Source organism: Perca flavescens, chromosome 14 (assembly GCF_004354835.1).
Source record: "Perca flavescens isolate YP-PL-M2 chromosome 14, PFLA_1.0, whole genome shotgun sequence".
In the NCBI taxonomy this organism is placed as follows: Eukaryota; Metazoa; Chordata; class Actinopteri; order Perciformes; family Percidae; genus Perca; species Perca flavescens.
In genome coordinates this window covers 28,226,582-28,249,841 of record NC_041344.1, presented here as the reverse complement: position 1 = coordinate 28,249,841, position 23,260 = coordinate 28,226,582, and the positions used below count along the sequence as shown (strand labels likewise).

Below are 23,260 nucleotides of genomic sequence, written 5' to 3'. Positions count from 1 at the left end.
CGAAATCGGACAGCAAGGCAGGAATGTGTTCCTTGGGAGAATTCAAACGGTAAGTATGTTCCTCTATTGTTCCTCTATTATAACTATCTAATACGACTAACGCAACGTCTACGCTTCGCAGGAGGCGATGGCTTGAACCTGCTGTTAGGCCTTCAACAGTCCCAATCCATTACGCGTGTTTGTGCGGTTGGTGGGGTGTTCCAGTCACTTCTCCTGAAATAAATGACTCAATAGAAATGCATATCCATAAGGAGGGCGTTCCAGCTTCGCATACTGGAGGTGTGCCAGTTAACAGGCTGCCTGCCCCCCCCCCCCCCCCCCACAAAACCCAAGCATGTGTTTCACATTCCTGTTCAACAATCTTCTCTTGGAGGTAAGTAGTCTTCATGTCTTCCCATTACTTTTTGGCTTCCCCCCCGTCCCCCCCTTGTTGTTTGAAAGGTCAACCCCACTTTGGACCTGCGGGGGTGTTCCACTGTGTCCTGAACCTGGCTCCCCAGGTCACCGCAGGTTGATGGCCAGGGACACTGCTAGGATTATGGCCGTCAGCATCAGGAAAGGCAGCCAGGTCTTCAGAAAGCCTGCACAGCTGAATCAGGCAGAGGACACCCACAGAGAGGACAAAGAGAGACAGATAAATGAAGGTGAGGAGAAGAGGCATGGAGAGCCAGGTTCAGCATGAACAATATATGTACTCCTCTTTCTCGTACCAGCGTACAAAGCCCATTTACCTAGCCTGGAAACCAGACAAATCGGCCAGCTCAGTTTGATTTGTCGTATCCACCACAGGGCGGGTTTAAGACGATGCTTGAACGTCGTTGCTGGACATAACTGCCACTCTCGGTCCAGCGCAACGCACCAGGCTCACGGAACTCCGATCGCACTGTCAAACTCGGTGGTTCTGATCAAAATACGAATCAAGGTTCTGTTTCTGTATTGCTTATTTGTCGCCTAAAATGTTTTCAGAAACACATTTTGGTGTACCTTTTACCGGTAATTCAAGAAAACTGCCGCCATTTTATTCCTGCTTCAAAAACGTTTCTTTGCTCCGATTGGTTTTTAGGTCTGTTAGTTGCATCCAGAGGCATTTTGGTCTGTGCAGTTGATAACAACAATACTAGAAGGAAAGCAAAGTAAAAGGTTTATTTTGATTTATTTCAGGTTTATTTAACAGGGACAATGCACACTAATAATACATATAAAAATGTAAAATGTGCCAGATTTTTACATCTGCTGTCCCTGGACAGATCGTACAATGTCACACCTAAAAAGATAAAAGGATTATAATAGTACATACAGGTTTAGCCCAAACAAGTAAATTTGACTTTAAATGTAAAAAATACAAAAATAAAAATGACAAGATCAGCATCTAAACAACAATAGTTGGTCAATATCAACATCAACACCAACATACACAAGCCAAACTGTCAGTCCGTGTAACAGACAACCTCATAGGCATAGCACAGGTGGCACAAACAGGCAGACACAGTTGCCACTGTGCACCAAAGTGACTACAGAGGGAAGGCAGCAATGTCCTATATACACTCTTACTACTTCCCACACAACAGGTTCAAGGCATACCAGTAAAATCCTGCCCGAGCCCCTGGGATCACGGTGAGGAACCTCATTCACAAGCTTCAGCCCTACTTCTTATGGTGGCACGAAAAAAAAAAAAAAAAGAGCAGCTTCAGATTATAGGGTAGGCTCTAGTTTGGGCCTTTGAGGCAAATAAAATGCAGATATTTTTGGACAGAAGACTATTGACTGTCCTACAATGGATGTGAACAACCTCAAGCACCTTTCAGCTTCATAGTAATCGGTCACCATTGCTCTTTAAATCCACTGCGATAGATTAGAGCTACAACATTATGTTTCTATGTGGAAAAAGCAGAACTACTAACAAAATGCTTCTTTTTTTATGTTTAACATGAGGCTTTATGCTGCAAGTCAGTCATGGTATTTTCAGGTCAAATGAAATGATGTCCGAGACGTTTCACGTGCCGTTGCTATGGCGATCAGCTGAGAATCCCGCCTACACTGAGGGGATACAATCCATCGAGTGGAAACACGGCGACAGACTTGTAGAAAGCAACACGCAGAATTAAAACTGTAATCTATCATGTTTTTAAACAAATGTTAATGCAATATTTAAAAATTGGCTTATGGGGTCACGCCTGTTTTGGTTGACAATGCCAATTGAGTCCACTCCAGAACAGATTTGATGTTAACACCAGATTTAGATTTACACACACTGAGATTGTCAGCATAATTCAAGCGGTATCTCTCTCTCCACCTCCCCGTTTTTTATTCCGTGTGAAAGGTCCCATGTTTTTAAGTTATGTCGCACATCCTTCCCCAACAACTCAACTTGTCTTTGCCACAGCTGGAACGTTTACTTGGTTTTCTACACCACACATCGCTCTAACCCCAGCACACAGTATCCCCAAAGGCTGGACATGTTAGCCCTTCTTACCTGACATGTTTTCCATGGATCAGAGCAAGGAGGCAGAGGTTGACCATGTTCCAAGAGGTGCTGTTTTCGTAGCGCATCAGATTCAGAGCCATGGCGACATGCGAGTGACAGTTGTCACAGCAGAGGTTGTGCTTGGGCGAAAACAAAGAGCGCAAAAATCATTACTGGCGTTTCCACTTTCACGTATTAAAAGTAAATAAAAGTCATGTCCACAAGAGCGCTTATTTACCATCCTGTGCTTATATTCCTCTGAAGCATCGTGCACCGCCGTGTCCCAGGCATTGGAGCCACTAGCGTAGACTTTGCTCACGTCAAGGATCCAGTACCTACAGTACATTCAAAGAGAAACCACTGTATTGTTGTGCAGGACGGATGTCAGGAAACAGGGTTGGTTCCGACTATTTCTCTGTAGCAATACTTTCCCTGAAAGATCAGTGAGAGTCACATCAGCCACAACAACCCAAATATTTTCATTTACTTACTTTGTTGGTCTTCCAAAAGCCATGTTGTCTTCCTGCAACAAAAAAAAAAAAAAAAAAAAAAAAGTGTTTTATTGCTAATTATCATTTAAAACCGATGAAGTTATAATTTGTGTACTCATGTTTCTTTAATTTGCCTGGGCTCATTGTGTAATCTTTTTTGTACTACACTTATACTAAATGCAAATGGAGCCAGACATCTGTGTTGGCAGTACAAATGTAAACCTAAATCAGCCCTTTGAAAGATTTTCCCACTCAAAAACGAACTGTTTCTAATGATGTGATGAACAATCCCATGTGTGCGATGACACATATGGGAACCGGGAAATGTCATTTAGATGGTTTAGTGCTTTGAATTTAGAAAATGCGCCTCACATCCTGTTTGTCTGTATTCGTCAACAACTGTGTGTGAAACGGCCAAATGGCTCCGTGCTATGTATGCGTGTATGCCCATTGTTTACGAAATGGTTGATGCAACTATATTTGGTTAGGTCAGTTGCAGGCGACAGACAAAATTAAACTAAACAAGTATTTAGCCATATTTGGGCAGAATATGTAATAGTTTGAAACATACTGAAAGTACAGATGAAGAGGAAAGAAGTGGATTATTCAGTAGGAGGGGTTTGATACGTTTTTCTATTATCTCGCTTTACTGTTAAACAGAGTTAGCATTGGAATCCACTGGAATTGACTATGCAGTAAAGATCCCTATTTTCTGTTATTTTGGCACTTTTTTCACCTACCTCACTTCCTGGAGCGCACTTCCTTTCCTCATCACTGATTGGTTTTTGCTCCCACCTGTCACCCCTAATTACCTGATTGAGTCCACCTGGTTACCACTCCCTTCTCACCTTCACTAAGAGGGCAGCTTGTAAGATGATGTTTATGTTGCACTTCAATTCTTAATAACATGTCCACGTTATTTAAATGACAGCTTTATTTATCCTTATTTCTTGAAGATGGACATGTGAGAATATTGGCTTCCTATTAGTTTTCTTTTAGATTCCCCAACCCATGTGTGTCTCTTTTTTTAATCTTTTCATTTGCATCCCCATTTTGTGGAAATAAATGTTTGTTAAAGTTGTCTAAAGTCTTGTGGCTCATGCATTCTGACCGATGCCCTGCGATGCTAGAACTCAACCTCCTTAACAGATTAAGTGCCATTCCTCGTGAGGGAGCAAGTTACAAACGTTTGAGTCTACTTTCAAGCTCAAGGGGTGAGTGTTTGATAACTACTTCACACAAGTCTTCAGTGGACCGCTGCTAAATGCTAAAAGTCGTAACACTCTTACTCCTTGTCTTACCTGATTATCCATTGTGCTTATGTTAAGTCACTGTACTTAATTTTCCATACAGGCCATAATATTGTACAGTACCAGTCATTACTCACTGAGACAAAGTAAGGTCCAGCAAAGTCCCGGATGACACCAGTGGAAGTACAGATTCCCATGTGGCCAATGAATGGAAACAGCCATCTGAACAAAAAAGTTAATATTACAACTTAAAAAGTTAGTACATTATATTTTGGCCAGGACACACAAGGCCAGTGTTATGTTTTCTAAGTGTTAAATGTACAATACTCAAACTGCAGTCGGAGGTAGCACTAAATTACATGTGTAACGTAACTGTTTTGTGGAAAAAAGGGTAATAATCAATTCACTTTTAATCTGGTTCAGAAATTCAAACTGATCTTACAGTTTAATGTGGAAATTAAGGCTGTGCTCGATATAAAGAAATTCTTAGTCGACTAACGCTCATTCAATTGTATCGATTAGTTGATTTAATCGACAGATCTGTAAATTTGAGTTTCTCCAAAGAGTCATGCAAAAGCACCACTTTAATTCTTGGGTTTACCAGAAATGTGCTCGTACGTTTCTTGGAAATAAGTCATTCAGCATGAAAAAAAGCATAAAACATGACTAATTGACTAAAGAAATCTAAGTTGACTAAGACCAAAACGACCGATTAGTCGATTAATCAACTAAGAGGGAGCAGCCCTAGTGGAAATAATTGGCTGATATTGTTGAATTAGTACTGCTATACACAGCTGCCAGGACTTTATCAATGGAAGATAACTATTTAAAATATAAATAACATGAAATAATTTCAAAAGTTCTAATACATCTCCTCTGCATCGACTAACTCCATTGTTTTACGAATAGAACTATAAATAATAAGCAAGTGTTTGAAAACATGAACATGTGACTGACCAGTAGCATTAGTATTGTGACGTGCATTTTAAAAAGGCTGACTTTAAGTACAGTAAGTATTCAGTATGTGAAAGTTTGCCATATTAGTTTACTTGGTGTAATGTGGCTTTCTAATGTAGGCTCCGCTTAATGAACGTTTTTTATATGGACCGACATTTTCAATTATTCGCTAACATTAAACAAATCATCTGACTCTTACCAACAGCGAAGCCACACCAATAAACACGGCGAGGCCACATTAATAAACACTTAATTTTTTTTTTTTATAAAGGAAGTCCGCAACAGGATGGTATTGTACGTCTGCTAGCTAGCTAAGCTAATAAAGCTGTCACTTCCACCCGAGGGTTTTGGGTCAGAAGCAGACTTGCAGGGGACGGCGATAACTCACGATAACACGGGGATAGGTGTCCACACAATACAGTATGGATAGCGACTGGCCTCTGGGTTAATTTTCTCAGACGCTATGTGGTAATTCTTCATGGTGTCTTTTTCAACAACATCCGCCATCACCAGCTGTGGAAAATGAACTCATGTGTCCCATTTACAGCTGCGTCAAGTCGCACAACTACACAGAACAATACCGGAAATATGATTTTTGGCTTCAAAATGATGTGACCGTTTTGGTAATGAATATGGTTAATAATAAGTAGGGGGATACATCATGCGCAACGTCATGAGCAATTTAAATTAAATAATAGGCATTTTAACTTCTGGGGAAAATGATAGACGAAACCTGACTGGCGTGTTACGATATATAATTAGCCACATACTATAAGAATTCAATGTAGGTTTTATTTTGAAAGGTATAGGAAGCTCTCTCCTCATTTAAGATGGCTTGATACTGTCCGTCTTGGCAGCAGCAGTAGCTTCCGGGATGCGATATTTCTTTCCCCACTATGGCCACGCCAAGACCCGCCCTTCAATAGCTACTATTGGCCAGGCGTCCATGCATAAGCAAGGCAGGGTAACCTGATTTGTACAGGTCCTATCCCCTGACCAATCAGCTATCCTAACCTTAACCACTCGACGTGAAATGCCTAACCCCAACCAATCAAGCTGCTTCGTAGGGCGGGTCTTGGCGTGGCCATAGTGGGATTCGTAATTTTGCTTCCGGGATCTATACAAGAACAGTTTATATAGTTTAGTTAAGTTTGGTTAAGTTTTCTTGGATCTATGCGAGCCATCAAAAATAATAGGCTAGTACAACTTTAGTCAGACATGCCAGTAATTCAGCCCTTACAGAAAATATATTTCATACTTAAAGCAGTTCAATACACACCCATTTTAACAACCTTTTCTCTGGAGTAACTAAGATTTATTTGGATAATATGGTAGTCAAAAACCACTCAAATGTTTTAACTGATGGCTGTTATTTCTGAAGGTGTCAATTATGATAATCTACCACAGAACAGTAATCCAACAAGTAATACAAGTGATGGGGAAATATGGGTTTACAACCGCATCACAATTAGGTTATATTATGTATAATTCAAGGCAAAAACACACACTTTTTTGGTTCCAATTTTGTGAGGATTTGCTGCTTTTCTCAGTTTTATATATAAATATTTTGATTTTGAACAAACACGACAATGAAGATGTCAGCCTGGGCTTGATGTATAAATTGACCCAGGATCTTGCACCACCCCAACTCAAGCAATGTGTCATTTTGCAGAGATAATGTAAGGGTCACCAGGGCTTCTGTAAGAGGTGACTGTTACACTCAATTTAGGAAGACTAAATTTGGTCAATCAGCTTTTTCATTTACTGTAGTAGAAAAATGGAACTTAATTCCACTTCACATTAGAGATTGTGCAAGTCTCAGCAGTTTTAAAATGTCCTTAACTTGGCTGAAGGCAAATCAACTATGTGATCATTGATCTTTTTATAACATGGAATGTATATTTTGTATTCTGGTTTATATGTGATGTAATGCTTGTCACATGTTTAAGTTTTTATCTGTTTTGATAGTATATTTTGTATTGTTAATATTGTCCTTTTTTTATCTCCCTTGCCCAGGGACCACAGATGTAAATTAGTTGTATAGCTAACTCTGGTACAGGGCCTGAACTGTGCATGGTCCCTGACAAATAAACTAATAAAAACGCTTGAATAATCAAGAAAATAGTTTGCAGATCAATCAGCGATGGAAAACGTAATTAGTTGCAGCCCTAGTCGTCACTAACCGTTCTGACTTCATAAGTGTCAAGGGTCAACACCTAAAATGTGAATAATTTAGCAAGATAAATCTAAGATCACAAGTGAATTACAGAGAGAAAAATAGGTGTTTCCTGATTTTAATGGTAGGCCAATATGCAGCATTTTACTAAAAAACAATGTATGGAATAATACAAAAGTAATCCCCCTCAATCATCACTTATGACCCACTAGAAGTGTGTGGTGGTGTCTGGTATTTTTTTCATTTTGCTGTGTGCAGGATGTTTATGGGCAGCAGCAAAGAGCCTTTTGGCCTTACATGGGTGTGTAACCCCCAGCCAATATTGGCGTGCAAATTTATAATATTGGGATTACTCATTCCCAAGTTCTGCTGCTTTGTCACGCCCTTTGGCGTCCCAAACTGACGCATAGCTTTAACTGACACACACACAGAATGAAGCACTGCTTTCACATACAATCCGGCAATATGGCACCTTCCTGCAGGTGGGTATGTATTTTGTGCTTTCACTGCCGTGAAGCAATCAGAAAATAGCATTTAAGAAAATGTGATTAACTGCTTTGCTCCCTCTCTTCATTCACTGGCTAGCTTGCTCGACCACCTTGGGAACTCTCCCAAAAAGATTTGACTGAGCTGCTCACACCTCATGTCCACACTAAGGCTTTGGTGAGTACTGATTTAGCACTTATGAGCCAAAACATTTGGAAACCACCGGTAAAGGAAACAATTTAAAAATCAGGATTGCTGCAGTCGGCAGCGGGGAAACGTAAACCAATGTAAGTTAATAGGGCAATTTTCCAGCTTGTTTACCTTTTTTAAAAAAAAAAAAAAAAAAAAAAAAAAAAAAAAAAAAGTACCTCCCCACTCCCACATTCTGGAGGTAGTCTCTGATAAACCTCACCCTGTGGGGGCGAGCGTTGTCATCTTGGAGGATAAAGTTCGGTCCCAGACTGTGGAGATATGGGATTGCCGCTGGTTGTAGAATCTCATCTCTACATCTCTCTGCGTTGAGATTGCTTCCAATGATGACAAGCCTCGTTTGTCCAGTGAGTGAATCGGCTATGCTGATTGCTGCACCGATAGAGTAACACCTTTTGGTGGAGGCAGTGTGATGGTGTGGGGCAACTTCTCTCTCACTGGAAAAACAAGGCGTGTCATCATTGGAGGCAATCTCAATGCAGAGAGCTATAGAGATGAGATTCTGCGTATTTGTCCTTTTGGGAACACTCAGCCAAATACTTGAATAATGTGTCAACAATAAATCCATTGTGATTATCCAAATTCAATCCTAGCACTTCAGTGGGACTTCTGTACAGTTTATTGCAAAACGCCTATATGTGATTTCATGCCGGCACAAGGAGAGCTCTCCAGTATGGAGGAGGTGGAGGGCTGCAGCTATCGAAGGAGTTATCTGTGGCAATGGTGAAAATGGAAACAATGATGAACCCAAGGGATCTGCTGGGGCCCTGTGTACTCCATACTGGGTCCCATTAGATGTGACAGGTGATATATTGTGCGAAGGGCAAAAACAAACTACTCAGCAAAAGCAGGCAGACGTTGATAAATGAAGGCACACAGAGCTGAGGGAATTCTCCAGCAAAATGTCACCTCAATATCTGGCTTAGCCATCCAACCCAATTAGGCCAGAAGATGTGCAGCTTTCGGGCCCATAACTTGGTGACATGTTAGCGTTTCCAGTCAAAGGTTTGAAAAGTAAAATGTCAAGTGCCTGCGAGTTTCCAGTTCAGCTCCCTGGACTCTGATTGCCCAGCTAAGAAATACAATAAGGGTCTAATTCTGCACTTGTAGAAACACATAGGAGCATTTGAATTTATTCTGAAAGGTTGTGTAAAAAGTTGTGATTATTTTTTTTTTTTTTTTTACTGGTTAAAAAAAGGCCCTGATTAAAGACAGAGACAATGACTCTCCAGTCATTTGAAACTACACAGCACTTTTTAAAACCATGTCACTTAAAAATCCCCCGAGAGGTGAAGTGCTCTTCATTAAAGGCTAATGAAATCTCGTGAAAGGTCGTGTACCTCGCATAATGAATCAATACATTGATTCAGTGTAATTTGTTGAAATTGGGGTATTGATTTTCCGTCCTACGTACACTAAGCTTCAAATTTGGCATCTCTGAGGACATGAGGGAAGTCATTACCCAGAGTTTATGTTGTGCAAGACTAGATTCCCAACTGGACAAAGAGGGAAATTGTCCCAGAGTCAACCTTTCAGTCAGCCTTCAGAGGACCCAAAGGCCCCTGGGAATATTTAGCATGTGGTCTTTTGAATTAATAAGTATTTGAAAAGGCCCTGTATTGAAGCCCTGTACTTTAGAGCAATGTTTCTCAAATGGGGGTTATGTGTACCCCAGGGGTACTTTGGAGGACTGCAGGGGGTATGTGAGATATTTAGCAAAATGTTTAATAGTTACAAGGCTGAATGTTTTTTTTTTTTTTTCCTTCCTACCAAAAATGTGACATTTGTGTCGCCTTCTTTGGACCTAATCTTGCCTTCCTTGCACTTTCCTTTTTTCTTCTTATGTCACTGTTTTTGAAGTTTTTGATACTATTTTTGACCTATTCTTGCCTTACTTCCTTCCTTCTTTCTACCATCTTTTTCCAAGTTTTTTTTTTTTTTTTTTTTTTTTTTTTTACAGTTTTTGTCTCCTTTTTCTCATTAGCATTTAAATATATTTTTCAGTTCCAAGGCTGTTGTTTAGTAAATCTATCACTGACAGCGCTGTACTGTTCCTGTTTATATACACTTTTTGTTTTGTTTTTTTTCTACCGAAAATGACTAGCGCTTTACTTGGCTTAAAGAAACAAATCAAAAGGGGTACATTATTGAAAAGAAGTTTGTGAACCACTGCTTTAGAGGGGCCCCTGTGGAGCGAAGAACAACGTGGTTCCAAAAGGAAACACTGCCCCTTTGTGGTTATGTTGGAGAGCTACTGGACATGATTCATCAGGGTAGTGGTCCCAGCCTTTTCAGTCTGAGGTACCCCCACAGGCCTGTCAGATGAACTCGCGTGCCCCCCTTTATCGATTCCCAATGTTCCAAATGGATAACATTATTCATTCTATAAAAGCGGATATTTTTCTTATTTCATACAATTTGAACTGTCAATATTAAGGTTGGTTTGGTCAGCAATTGTACTACTACTTGGCTACAACTACTTGGAGTGCAGCTGAATGAATGATAACCATTTAGTTACTTTTAACTACTCCATTTAAACTGTCTATTCGTTACTTTTAGCTAATTATTTCTACCGTTTATCCATCACTTTTACTTACATCTTTAAACTTATGTGCTTGCTAACTAGTTTTTCACACACTTGCATACCTGCAACATGTAGTGTTCAGGTGTTACAGCTGACTTGGTGATATTTGTGCTACACTCCAATCTTTCCATGTACCCCATGGCACCTGCAGAAGTATCTCCACCCCCCCCCCCCCCGGGTTGGGAATCCCTGTGTTAGGGTATATGGGAGTCTTGCTTAGTCTTTACAAGTTCAGACACACAAGAGTCAACCTTACTGGGAAACCGGTTGAACAAGTTGAACAGATCTATGTTCACCTAACACCTAACAGGTGAAGTGACAACACAGACATGTCTGCATCACAGTCAGTGGCTCCACGCCTAATGAAAGATGTGTGAGACAGGAAACTAGTGAGAAAGCGAGTAGCAACAGGAAGTGTGTAAATATTTGTAAGAGCGATAAATGCGCAGAGAGAGGGAGTGACGGCGCCACACTTTGGTAGATCATATCAGAGGCCAGATGTTGAAGAGAAATAGTTAGTGGTGAAGTGAATGTAACACTTTCAGAGCTGCTCCCCACCCAGAGCCCACAGTATTCTGTGCTTCAAGAATACATTCTGTTGAATGTGGAACTCAAGATACAATTATGATTGAATATTTAAGTTAAGATAAGTTTTACTGCACAACTTAACCTTGGCTTTGATAACAGAAATGTGTCGCTAAGCCAAATTACCATTAGTTCACATGCAACTGTAGCTAATAAGTCACTAATTTAACACTATGCCGTTGCTGTCAACAACACAGTTTCTAACCCATTTATATGCATATTTAAACCTTTAAGATTTTCCTCCTGAAGTAACACTGGTGAGCCAAATTTAGTCTGTCATTGTAAGTGGACCACAGTTTCTGGTGTCTGGTACATTGTGAACTAATTTCCTTACAGGACATGAGAGAACTCTTGATTACTGCAAACGCTTTCCAAGCAACAATACGTGTTTGTAATCCCAGTCGTCAGTCTGCAAGTCAAGCTTGCTGTTCCCAATGTTATTTCAGTGAAATGTGCAGTCAGAGTGGCAAGATCTCTCACATCTGTGGTGCCTTTCTCCTCCTCTTCTTGTCATCCTTAAGTATACACACCCACACAACTATGCAAACAGTTGACTACATTCTCTCTTACACAACTACTTCTCTATTTAATGCACCCCGTAACCTAACCTTAACCATCTAACTGCCTAAACCCTTAGCCTTATGTTAACTAATTCTAACCTTAACCCTCAAAGTCTTGACCCTCAAACATCTTTTAGAGAAGCGAGGCCAAAATCTTCTGTCAAAGTATTCCCACCCAGAGAAATAACTTTGCATGCCGGCAACATTTGCAATGAAAATACTGTATGTTGTTTTCAAATACTACAGAACTGTAAGTAAAGTTACAGTAAAATAAAACGACAATTGCTTCCCGTGTGAAAAGCCCTTAATTCTGTCAGGAATGAAGTCAGAATTCTGAGAAGAAATTCAGGATTCTGAGAATAAAGTCAGAATTCTGACTTTAAACCCAGAACTTAAATACTTTTTAACATGAGGCCCTAATCCTCTTCTGTACCCTTTTAAACAGTGAACACATCCCTTTTAAGCAATACTTAAAGCACATTTGGGGAAACACATTTATTTGCTTTCTTGCCAAGAGTTAGATGAGAAAACTGACACCACTCCTTATGTAAGGCAGGGGATAGTTTAAGAATAGAAACGGGGAAATGGCTAGTCTGGCTATGTTAGAAGGTATTAGCAACTCAAAATTTAAACAAAAACCAAAGTGTAAAAACTACAAGTTGCAGTTTTATGGGGGGTTAAGTGCCAGACTATTTCTTGGTACCTTTGGACACACCCAGGCTGTCTGTTTCCAGTCTTTATGCTAAACTAAGCAGACCAACTGCTGGCTGTAGCTTTATACTTTACTGTATTTAAGCGTGTTTTTCCTTAATTGTCAAACTGTTATTTAAATTGTCCCTGTAATATCCCATATTTCCCCCCTTGGTTGTTATATATATATATATATATATATATATATATATATATATATATATATATATATATATATATATATATATATATATATATATATATATATATATATTTTTTTTTTTTTTTTTTTTTTTTAACCTTAACCAATATATAAAGGGATTTTTAAGGAGAGAACATAGGTTTTACTGCCCCTATTATTTGAATCACAAAATACTTTCAGAAAAGCTTTCAACTTATCCCCACATGCCTTCTGGGTTGAACCGCCGACACAATCCTGCTGTAGGTGGTGTGGTCCTAGCTGCTAGCCTACTGCCTGTATGATACAGGCCTACTGTTATCAGGTCTGTGTAAACTATAAACTACAGAGCAGACTCATTGACGAAGAATGTTCCAGAAGTTGACACCCACACAGCCGGAATACCTCTCTCTGTCTGGCTACTAGAAATGTTCCGATTTAAAATGCTATTTAGGCTTCTTCTTCCATTTTGCATCCACCGAGGGATTAGATTGAGTGAGTCGTACTGAGATTGGAGGACTTTTGTTTTCTTAATGTTAATTCCATTTGCCCATGAACACACCACAAACCAACTTTACTTAATACTCAAGCCTGAACATGTAGGCTACCAGTTTAAGAGGGTTACCTCACATCCGAGGTTTTCTTTCGTCAATGTTATCTTTAAGTCTCTTTTTAAAAAAGCACCTTCTTCCTCCTGATCCACCCAGTGTCTAGCAAGTTATACGCACAGTAGGTTTTCCGGTATGATCTTTCAAAATAAAACTGTTATTAACGCTACCAAATCTTTGCAAGTCAATTGCGTCCTGAACAATGACTGGACTGGCAAACCTTCTGTTTTGTTAGATGACATAGGCTGAATACAGATTAAATATATCTTTGATCAGTTAGGCTACACACGTGCGCATACGAACGTGAATATAGGCCAAACCAAATTGTATTCCTTCTAACGCAAAGATATTATATGTAGATTTAGGAGTTATGCGTTTGATTTTTGTCTTGTTTGGTAGGCTATATTTCACCAATTCCAATCTGCATGTATTTATCCATATTTTACATGTAATTTTCTATATTTTATAGGCTACTGTTTTAAAAAATAACATCAGAACGACTCTTACTTGATATGTTACACTAGTCTATATCCATTTTCCATTTCAAGTTTTAAAGATTTTTTTTTTGGCATTGTATACCTTTATTTGTGACAGGACAGCTTAGATATGAAAGGGGAGAGAGCGAGGGGGAATGACATGCAGCACAAGGGCCGCAGGTCGGAATCGAACCCGCGGCCGCTGCGTCGAGGACTGAGCCTCTGTAGCCTATATGGACGCGAGCTCAACCAGAAGAGCTACCCAAGCGCCCACCGTTACAGGTTTTATCATTTCTGTATTATTTTTGCCTTAGCCAAAGAATGACGCTTTTATTTTTGTATGGCAAAATCACTACACTTCCGGCTGCGTTTTAAGCACGATTAGTAACTTGACGCAGCCTTTTCTCTTCAGAGCCAAGATCCATCTGTTGAATATGTGTCTGGCCCTGCGGAGGAAGAGATCGTTTCAGCTGCGGACACTGAAAAAAACAAGGAACAAGGTGGGTAAGTCGTCAGTAAATAGGTCGCCTGCTAAGGTGATGCGCCCTAGGTTTAAGAAGTTACGCCTGTGTTTCAGGCTGTGGCAGAACTTTTCTGAACTGTCTCGGGTTTAGTCCCGCCTGTAGAATACACACGACTGACGGGCAAATCGACACGCGTCGGTTTACTGAACGCAGATGAAGTCCGTTTGATGTGGATGTTTGACGCACCGCAGCATCTTCTCGCCAGGGGCGGGTACAGGAAAAAAAGAGTGGCACTAGATTTAAGGATGGAGGGGAAAAAAACCTAATCTTGCTGTCAAGTTAAACTTAAAAGTTCATACCACTGCCTCTTATACTCTTACTAATTAAAACGTAAAACAGAGGGAGGCAAACACTTATGTAACATAAAAAAATATGATGTCATGTGGCCTGTCAGACCAGTTGTGTGTTTAAAGGTATAATATGCAGGGCTATCCTCAACAAACAATGTATGGATTAATACAAAAGTAATCCCTCTCAATCATCTCTTCTTATTATTATTATTATTATTATGACCCACTACAAGTGTTGGGCATGTCTGCAGAAAGCCAGCAGCCTGCCTGAATTATCTTTCCTTCTTATTTTGAGTGTGGGACGTTTGTGGGTGTCAGCAAAGAGCCTTTGGGCCTCAGGTGGGCGTGTTAACTCCCAGACAGTAGGCTCGTTCCAGAGGAGCCAGGTCTGCGCAGAATCGATCACCGGCGATCGCCGCCCAATGCGTGCCCGTTAGGTTTGCGTCCAACCTGATCCCGACTTGCTCTGACGTCATGCACACGTGGGCAACGATGACCTCACGAGATGAAGGCGGCGCAGTTGCTTTTCACCGACAGCAAGACCCAGGCGGGCCCAGGGCATGCTGGGAAACGCCTGCCTCTCAGCCAATCTTACAGCTGATTGGTTCGACAGAATCGACTCCGCACGATGATGTTTTATGTCAACTTTTGATTGATTTTGAACTGGAGGGATTTTAACGATTTGTCTGATTTAAAGGCTTATTCTGTACAAACCACATGTGTGGCTGATAGTTACGTTTAGTCGGTTATTAATAAAAATCAGCAACAGATTGCTACTCTGTCATAAGTAGAGGCTGTGTACAAGCTGATATATGGGTCTGATAACATTTTTATTAAATCGTAATCAGATCTAACAGGATGTGAGCGTTTCTGTGACGTCCTTCCTGAAGCGGCTGGAAACTGTCGGACTTGACAGCAGATTTTTTCTTTCACTTCTGTGATTTGTTTGGTTTAGGCAAGGCAGCTTTATTTATATAGCACATTTCAGCAACAGGGCAATTCAAAGTGCTTTACATAAAACATTAAAGAGCAGTTAGAAAACAATTAAACAATAATAAACAAATTAAAAACAAAAGACAAGAATAAAATTGATAGTGCAGTATAAGAATAAAAGTTACAGTGCAGTATAAGAAATTAAAGTTAATAAAATAGATTATTTAAAGAAAAGCAACATCAAAAAGATAGGTCTTTAGCTTAGATTTAAAAGAACTGAGAGTTGCAGCGGACCTACAGGTTTCTGGGAGTTTGTTCCAGATATGTGGAACATAAAAACTGAACGCTGCTTCCCCCGGTTTAGTTCTGACTCTGGGGACAACAAGTAGACCTGTCCCAGACGACCTGAGAGGTCTGGGTGAGTCATAATGTAGTAGCAGATCAGAAATGTATTTTGGCCCTAAACCGTTTAGTGATTTATAAACCAGTAAAAGTATTTTGAAATCAATTCTTTGAGGCACTGGAAGCCAGTGTAGAGACTTCAGTACTGGAGTGATGTGATCCACTTTCTTGGTTTTAGTGAGGACTCGAGCAGCAGCGTTCTGAATCAGCTGCAGCTGTCTGATTGATTTTTTAGGGAGACCTGTAAAGACACCGTTACAGTAGTCAAGTCTACTGAAGATAAAAGCATGGACAAGTTTTTCCAGATCCTGCTGAGACATAAGCCCTTTAACCCTTGATATATTTTTAAGGTGATAATAGGCAGATTTTTTAATTATGTTAATGTGGCTTAGTGGCTTTAGTTGTCTCTATTTCTTCACTTACACCATCTCTCTCTTGAAATATGCACACACGTGGTACGCTCCATAGGGTTTGTCACATAGTGGACCCGTGCACTAACATGTGCAAGTGGCACGGTAACTGGCCATTGAAATGATGATCATTATAGCGTTTTAAGGGAGCTCTAAATCAAACCCAACTAAGCCACACAGCCAACGGACGGGACGCAAGCATATCCTTAAACACCTGGTGTCTCATTTATAAACGTGAAAATGTGCGTATGCCTCCAGGCAAACTCTGACCCATGCGTACGCACATTTTGGAGACAAAATAGGAATTGGCGACGCAGATGGTGAGGTGGTGAACTGAAGTCAAACTGCAGAAAGTACAGGTGGGAATAACGATTAGGCTACTCTTAATAGGTTTAAGTATTAAAAAATAATGCCTCGCACACATTTCTTCACACCATATGACGATTAAATCCAGCAGAGTTATTTGCGCTTGTACTGAGTGATAATTGTTCCATAAACACCTCAAACTCAAATCTTAAAAACTTATTCTTAATATTTAATCAGCGACGTCTCGCCGTCACATTGTCCGATACGGAGCGCAGGAGGAGGAGATGGCCTGACTACATGGAATACAGGATAGCATCAAATACTCTACCATTAGATAACTGCAGAACACAGTGTAAATAACTAAATATCGGTCTTTAAAACTGTGCATATGTCATCAAATGTCAAAGTCTGGAAATACAGCCGTTTCAGCTCTCGCGCAATCGTTACGCTCTATGTCCTCGTTATCAGTCTAAAATGTAATACTGTTTATATCAAACCATGCATGAAGAAAAGTGTGTTTGCCTATTACATTTCGATTTCAAATTGTATCTCGGGGTGGGGGATACCACTAGTTGTTGCTGTGATTTTAGCAAGGTGTTAACGATCACTAATTGTTGTAGGTTAAACATAAATACTGCGGTGAACCCGTGCGTAATGCTGCATGATGGCACCGCTGGCCCTGCAGGAGGACTGGAATGGAAGAATCAGGAGAAAAAGAGACTTCAGGGACCATGATGACTGGCTCATATGCCGATTTAAATTCCCTCATGTAGCTGTAAGAGTAATATAGCTGCGCTCTTGGATCTATGTAGTGAATTGGGTCCAGTAGAGAGGGCAACGCGCCGGAACCGTGCCATCCCGGGCCAAATACATGGCTGACAGCTAAGTGTTTTTTTAAATAAATATTATATATAATCTTCAACTTCATCACTAAGGCTTGTTTGGATATAATATATAGTTCTGTTAAATCTTATTATATACGTCTGGCATATCGAAGCTGTCCCCGAGTACCGTAATGCCTGCTGATTTGGAAGATTTTATTAATAAAGGTAGTCTATAGATCCGGTTTCCATACGCTGTGCGACAACAGGCCGAAATTATAATTCAACTGGCAGCAATTCCCGAGTGTCTGAGAGTTTTTGTTTTGTTTGTTTGTTTTCTCCGCCAGTCGTCATGATTCGGCATGTTTCGGTGTAACGAAGAAAAACTGCCAGGGTCATTAACATACTGATTAGCATTCACGAGGTGCTTTGCATTGACTATTTATGGTTAAAAATGGGCGTGTACAGGGCGGGATAAGAGGTTGATCCACGTACGCACACTTGTAGTCAATCTGTGATTTATAAAGGAAACATTGCTTACAGGTGTGCGTACGCACGGTTTTATAAATCTGACTTTCTTTCGGTGTACGCCAATTTGGGCTTTTGGGCGCACGTACACTTATAGTAAGGATCCTACGCACTTTTATAAATGAGACCCCTGATGTTTATGACCATGAAAACTACTTATAGTAAATATACACTACCGGTCAAAAGTTTGGGGTCACTTAGAAATTTCCATTCCACTCCATTCCAGACACAATACCTGCTGAGATCAGTTGTATTGTTTTTTTTTAACCAGGGCAGCAGTTTTCAGATTACATTATTTGCTTACATAATTGCAAAAGGGTTCTCGACTGTTGTAGAAAGAAGTGGTGGAAGAAACACTTGAAATTCATGTTTTTTGGTCTAAACGTCATACCCAAATTAAAAGTGGTACAGCTCCCATATACTTTGACACTCAGGGGTGTGCCTGATATCATTGGAAAGGAAACCTTCTCAAGTTTTTGTTACAAGTGTCAGGGTGATTCTAGGCCTTACTGACACAGAGTTACAGAGGCTAGAATGGAGATTTTTTATTTCTGTCCAAGTTATAAATCTGTAAAATTATTAAAATACACTGCTGTAAACACATCTGACAGGTGACAGACAACACAGCATTAGCCACGTCTCAGCTTACTACAGAAAAAAATTCAGAAGCTAAAAGACTCAAAAATGGATTTTATATGAATTCTTTTCTACAAATATGTCTGTGCGTTTTTTTATGTCTATTTGAAAAGTGCAAATAAAAAAGCCAAAAAACTACAAAATACAACACTTCTCAAATACACAAACAAACCCACATCAATCACCTTTCCAATGATATCAGGCACACCCCTGAGTGTCAAAGTATATGGGAGCTGTACCACTTTTAATTTGGGTATGACGTTTAGACCAAAAAGCATGAATTTCAAGTGTTTCTTCAGCCACTTCTTTCTACAACAGTCGAGAACCCTTTTGCAATTATGTAAGCAAATAATGTAATCTGAAAACTGCTGCCCTGGTTAAAAAAAACAATACAACTGATCTCAGCAGGTATTGTGTCTGGAATGGAGTGGAATGGAAATTTCTAAGTGACCCCAAACTTTTGACCGGTTGTGTGTATGTATGTATGTGTATGTATATATATATATATATATATATATATATATATATATATATATATATATATATATATATATATATATATATATAAACATATATATATATATAAGCATTTATAAAACACTGCTTAACCAAGTTTCTCTCTGCCGTTGTTTTTCTCAGAGCCAAACATTAGCTACGATAGCTGACATTAGCTAACGTTAGCTCACGTTAGTGGTTGTTACAGCGGACCAGCATAACGTCAGCTAACTTTAACCAGCCTGGTTCTATGTGAAGAAACAACGGCAGCTAGAAACAAACTTCACTTAACAAACCTGCTGTTTGGGACTCCCAGGTGAGCTCATGGAAGACATTACCGTATGCTAGCTGTGTGGTAGTCTCGCATAGCCAGACCTACGGTGGCCGACATGGGCAAACGCACTGCAACTTAAAGGAACCCACCGACTTATTGGGACTTTAGCTTATTCACAGTAACCCCCAGAGTTAGACAAGTCCATACCCTTCTTATCTCCGTGCGTGTTGTAACTCTGTCTGACGCCCCCAGCGCTAGCTTAGCCTAGCACAGATCCTGGAGGTAACCGGTTCCAACTAGCCTACTGCTCCCAATAAATGACAAAATAACGCCAACATGTTCCTGTTTACATGTTGTGATTTGTATAGTCACAGCGTGTACAAATAACAAGGTCACATGAGACACAGCCGTCTTCTAACCGTATACAAACTGGGAACTATATTCTCAGAAAGGCGAAGCACTGCTAATTCTGCTACTTGGGCGGAGTGATTTGCTAGCAGCACCTGAAGCCCTGTGGTGAGGAGCAGAGAGTTGGCTCAGAGTTGGAGTAATAGACTCAACAATTACTAGATAGTAAAAGCATAGTGACCATGATATTTGTACACGCTGTGACTATACAAATCACAACATGTAAACAGGAACATGTTGGCGTTATTTTGTCATTTATTGGGAGCAATAGGCTAGTTGGAACCGGTTACCTCCAGGATCTGTGCTAAGCTAAGCTAGCGCTGGGGGCGTCAGACAGAGTTACAACACGCACGGATCGCATCTAACTCTGGGGGTTACTGTGAATAAGCTAAAGTCCCAATAATTCGGCGTGTTCCTTTTTAATGAAACACACGTAAATAGACAAAACAAAAGCAAATTAAGAAAACCTCTTTATTAACACATGCATAGCATTTAGCAAACACGCTGAAAATACACACAACACAACCAAATACACAAACATGATGCAAATACAGAAACAATGAAAAAGAAAAGGACACAATCCCTAAAAAAAAATGCAACAAAATGAACCAGTCCCTCCAGAAAAATGCGATTATGTGATTGCATAATTCAAGGCATAATCAGCCAAAGTCCGCATATTTATGCGTGGGCCGCATTTTTTTCAAATACGGCGCACTTTTGAGAGAGAGAGAGAGAGAGAGATTTCGACTCACATTAGCTGTTTAATTTCTAATGTTAACTAGCATTTTAGTTAGCACCAATTAGCCTGTGCGTATGTTATCTCCTTACATATACCTACGCTCTCCGTCTCTGTAAGATTGGAAATGATTGAAATTTGCTCACGTCACATCTACGTCGTCTCTCTCAGTTGGAGGCTGCTCAGTAACACTCAGCCATCACCGGAAAAGAGACTTCTAATAGACTTCACTGGTCTCCGTCGAAGTCTAAGACGTCGCTGTGTCGATTCTGATGATCCATGCTACAGTGTTTTGTTATTTTGATTTGATATATTTTTGCATTAAAAAAAGCGTTCATTTTTGTGGATGTGAACTCGTAAAATCTTCTGTGCAGGAAGGACCCAGTGTGCATCACTCGGCTACTGACAGTCATGGCGACCATTGTGATGGAGAGAATTGGGCGAGTGTTCATCAGCCTGCAGCAGATCAGGGAGCTTCCTCGGATGCTGACTGATGCTGCCCCCTCCATGCCCGGCACCGTAAGAGACACCGAGGTTCCCTACTACTTCAGGGAGCGCTACGTCTGCACCGGCTACCGGCCACTCTACCAAAACTGGCGCTATTACTTCCTGTCTTTATTCCAGCGCCACAACGAGACCATCAACATCTGGACTCACCTGCTGGCATTGTTGGTGATTCTGGTTAGATTACGGCAACTCGCCGAGACTGTGGACTTTGTTGGTGATCCTCATTCATGGCCCCTGTTGATCCTCATCCTGTCCTCGTTGACCTACTCGGCATTCAGTGCAGCAGCTCACCTACTGGGTGGGAAGTCTGAGCTGTGTCATTACATCTTCTTCTTTCTGGACTATGTTGGGGTAGCCCAGTATCAGTACGGCAGCGCTATAGTTCACTTTTACTACGCTGTGGATGAGGGCTTGCACAGACACGTGCGTGGGATCTTCATGCCCGCTGCCACTGTCCTCAGCTGTCTGTCGTGCCTGGGATGCTGCTACGGCAAGTACTTCAACCACAGCTTACCGACGTGGGTGCGTAAGGTGTGCCAGGTGGTGCCCTCAGCGCTCGCCTATATCTGGGACAGCAGTCCTGTGGCGAGAAGACTCATGTCATGGTCTCCAGCCAGCAGTGACCCAGCCATGATCTATCACTTTGGCCAGGTGGCTTTCTTCCTCAGCTGCAGCTTCTTCTTTACCTTCCCCCTGCTAGAGCGCTGCTTCCCCGGGCGCTGCGATTTCGTGGGACAGAGTCATCAGATCTTCCATGTACTCTTATCTTGCTGCACCCTGTGTCAGATCCATGCCTCCCACCTCGACTACGTGGGCCGTAGGACGCTGTACTCGCGTCTGCATAAGAGCGGTGAGGCTGCTCTCTTTGTGGGACTGTACGGGGTCACTTTGGTCGGATGTGCGCTAGTTGTTGCCTTCATGCTGAAGAAAGCTAAACAAGTGCTAGATTTCAAAGCCAAGTCCAAATGATAGATTAGATGTTGTAGGAACTATATAAAAAAAACATCTATGTGCCTTTCCTTTTAGACTGACAGCTTTGATAGAAAGGGAACTAATTATACTGTACATGCTACTGGCTTGTATTATGTCAATAGCTGTTGCAACTTGAACATTTCATAACTCTGGCCGTATAACATAGGGTTACATAATGATATTAGGATTTAGTATTTTGGTACTGATTTGTATTATAATTTCACAATACTTTTCATGTATCAGCAGAGGCTGGTGTTTTTTAAGTAATCAAAATCAGATTCTTAACAACCTGCATATGGAATGCATGCATTCATGCATGGCCATTTATAAAATCACACTAACTGATAAAAATACATGACATGCAGATGAATTTGTTAAATTATCCGGTTGTAGTATGTTTTTCTTTTCATACTACGATACTGGGATATGTGGAATAGCATCTAAAGTGTGTGTGTGTGTGTGTGTGTGTATATATATATATATATATATATATATATATATATATATATATATATATATATATATATATATATATATAAATTAATTCATTCATTCATTCATGCGGGGCATATTTAACCAAACCTTATGGATTTTTAGTAATATAAAAAAAAATCTACCATTTTACAGGTAATAACAATTTTACTACATGCAGGGCCATTGTCATTGTGCCTTGAGAGCCAATTGTTGCACATTTTATATACAATTTAGCAAACAGTTGGTGCTGATAGAGTACCTTGTGATTGTTACTGTTCTCAAACCCTAAATGCCATAAGTGTGTAGGTTCTTCAGAAACGAAAGCCTTAGGATTTAAGTTGCCATTTTCATGAGTTTATGCCATAGACTGTAAAATAGTAGACATGGAATGGCATTTTGAAGCCTCGAGTTTGGCGACACAGGCGTCGGTATCTTGGTTGGTTGCATCTTGTGACGATTATTGTCAAGAGGGTTGAGCTGGGTAGGATGACGCGGCCAAGCCAGTCTTGTTTATGGTTGCAATGGCACTGTGCTAAGCTAAACGCTAAAGGGGGAAAGTTGCCGATTTCCAACCCTTCTGAAGTGAGTCATCCAGCGGAGTTTTGCGGTTGGACCTCCCCGGTACTGCTGCTATTCATCTGCATGTACGGCATTACAGAAAATCAGATAACTTTCCCTTAAAGTGATGGTTCGAAGTAATTTCACCCTAGGGTCCTTTGCACCATGACCTCGAGCCAAACCCTCCCCCCCAGAAGCTTTTTTCACTTGGGTCGAACATTGGGAGAGTTAGCGTTATCAGCTGCTAATAAAAAATATTTATTAATTTAAT

The 23,260-nt window shown here is 40.5% G+C and overlaps 2 protein-coding genes across 6 annotated transcripts; one reads left to right on the top strand and one right to left on the bottom strand.

Annotated features, from left to right (window-relative positions):
• Positions 1-469: 469 nt before the first annotated feature.
• Positions 470-5,713, bottom strand: tmem222b (transmembrane protein 222b). 3 transcript variants are annotated; one of them, XM_028597394.1, is made up of 6 exons: positions 5,551-5,713; positions 4,343-4,427; positions 2,956-2,987; positions 2,703-2,799; positions 2,474-2,604; positions 470-589 (listed from the first exon to the last, which is right to left on the bottom strand). In XM_028597394.1, exons 1-6 carry the CDS (start codon positions 5,667-5,669, stop codon positions 502-504), a joined length of 552 nt encoding a protein of 183 aa, XP_028453195.1. In that variant the 5' UTR covers positions 5,670-5,713; the 3' UTR covers positions 470-501. The 3 variants fall into 3 exon arrangements, with proteins under 3 accessions (XP_028453195.1, XP_028453196.1, XP_028453197.1); XM_028597395.1 differs by lacking the exon at positions 470-589 and adding an exon at positions 1,198-1,264; XM_028597396.1 differs by lacking the exon at positions 470-589 and adding an exon at positions 1,281-1,649.
• On the top strand, positions 3,045-22,417 carry paqr7a (progestin and adipoQ receptor family member VII, a). Of its 3 annotated transcripts, XM_028597392.1 has the most exons (5): positions 3,045-3,823; positions 4,086-4,169; positions 7,924-8,001; positions 14,128-14,219; positions 20,853-22,417. In XM_028597392.1, exon 5 carries the CDS (start codon positions 20,890-20,892, stop codon positions 21,952-21,954), a length of 1,065 nt encoding a protein of 354 aa, XP_028453193.1. In that variant the 5' UTR covers positions 3,045-3,823; positions 4,086-4,169; positions 7,924-8,001; positions 14,128-14,219; positions 20,853-20,889; the 3' UTR covers positions 21,955-22,417. The 3 variants fall into 3 exon arrangements, with proteins under 3 accessions (XP_028453193.1, XP_028453194.1, XP_028453191.1); XM_028597393.1 differs by having other exon boundaries at positions 3,045-4,169; positions 14,128-14,215; XM_028597390.1 differs by having other exon boundaries at positions 3,045-4,169.
• The last annotated feature ends 843 nt before the right edge of the window (positions 22,418-23,260 follow it).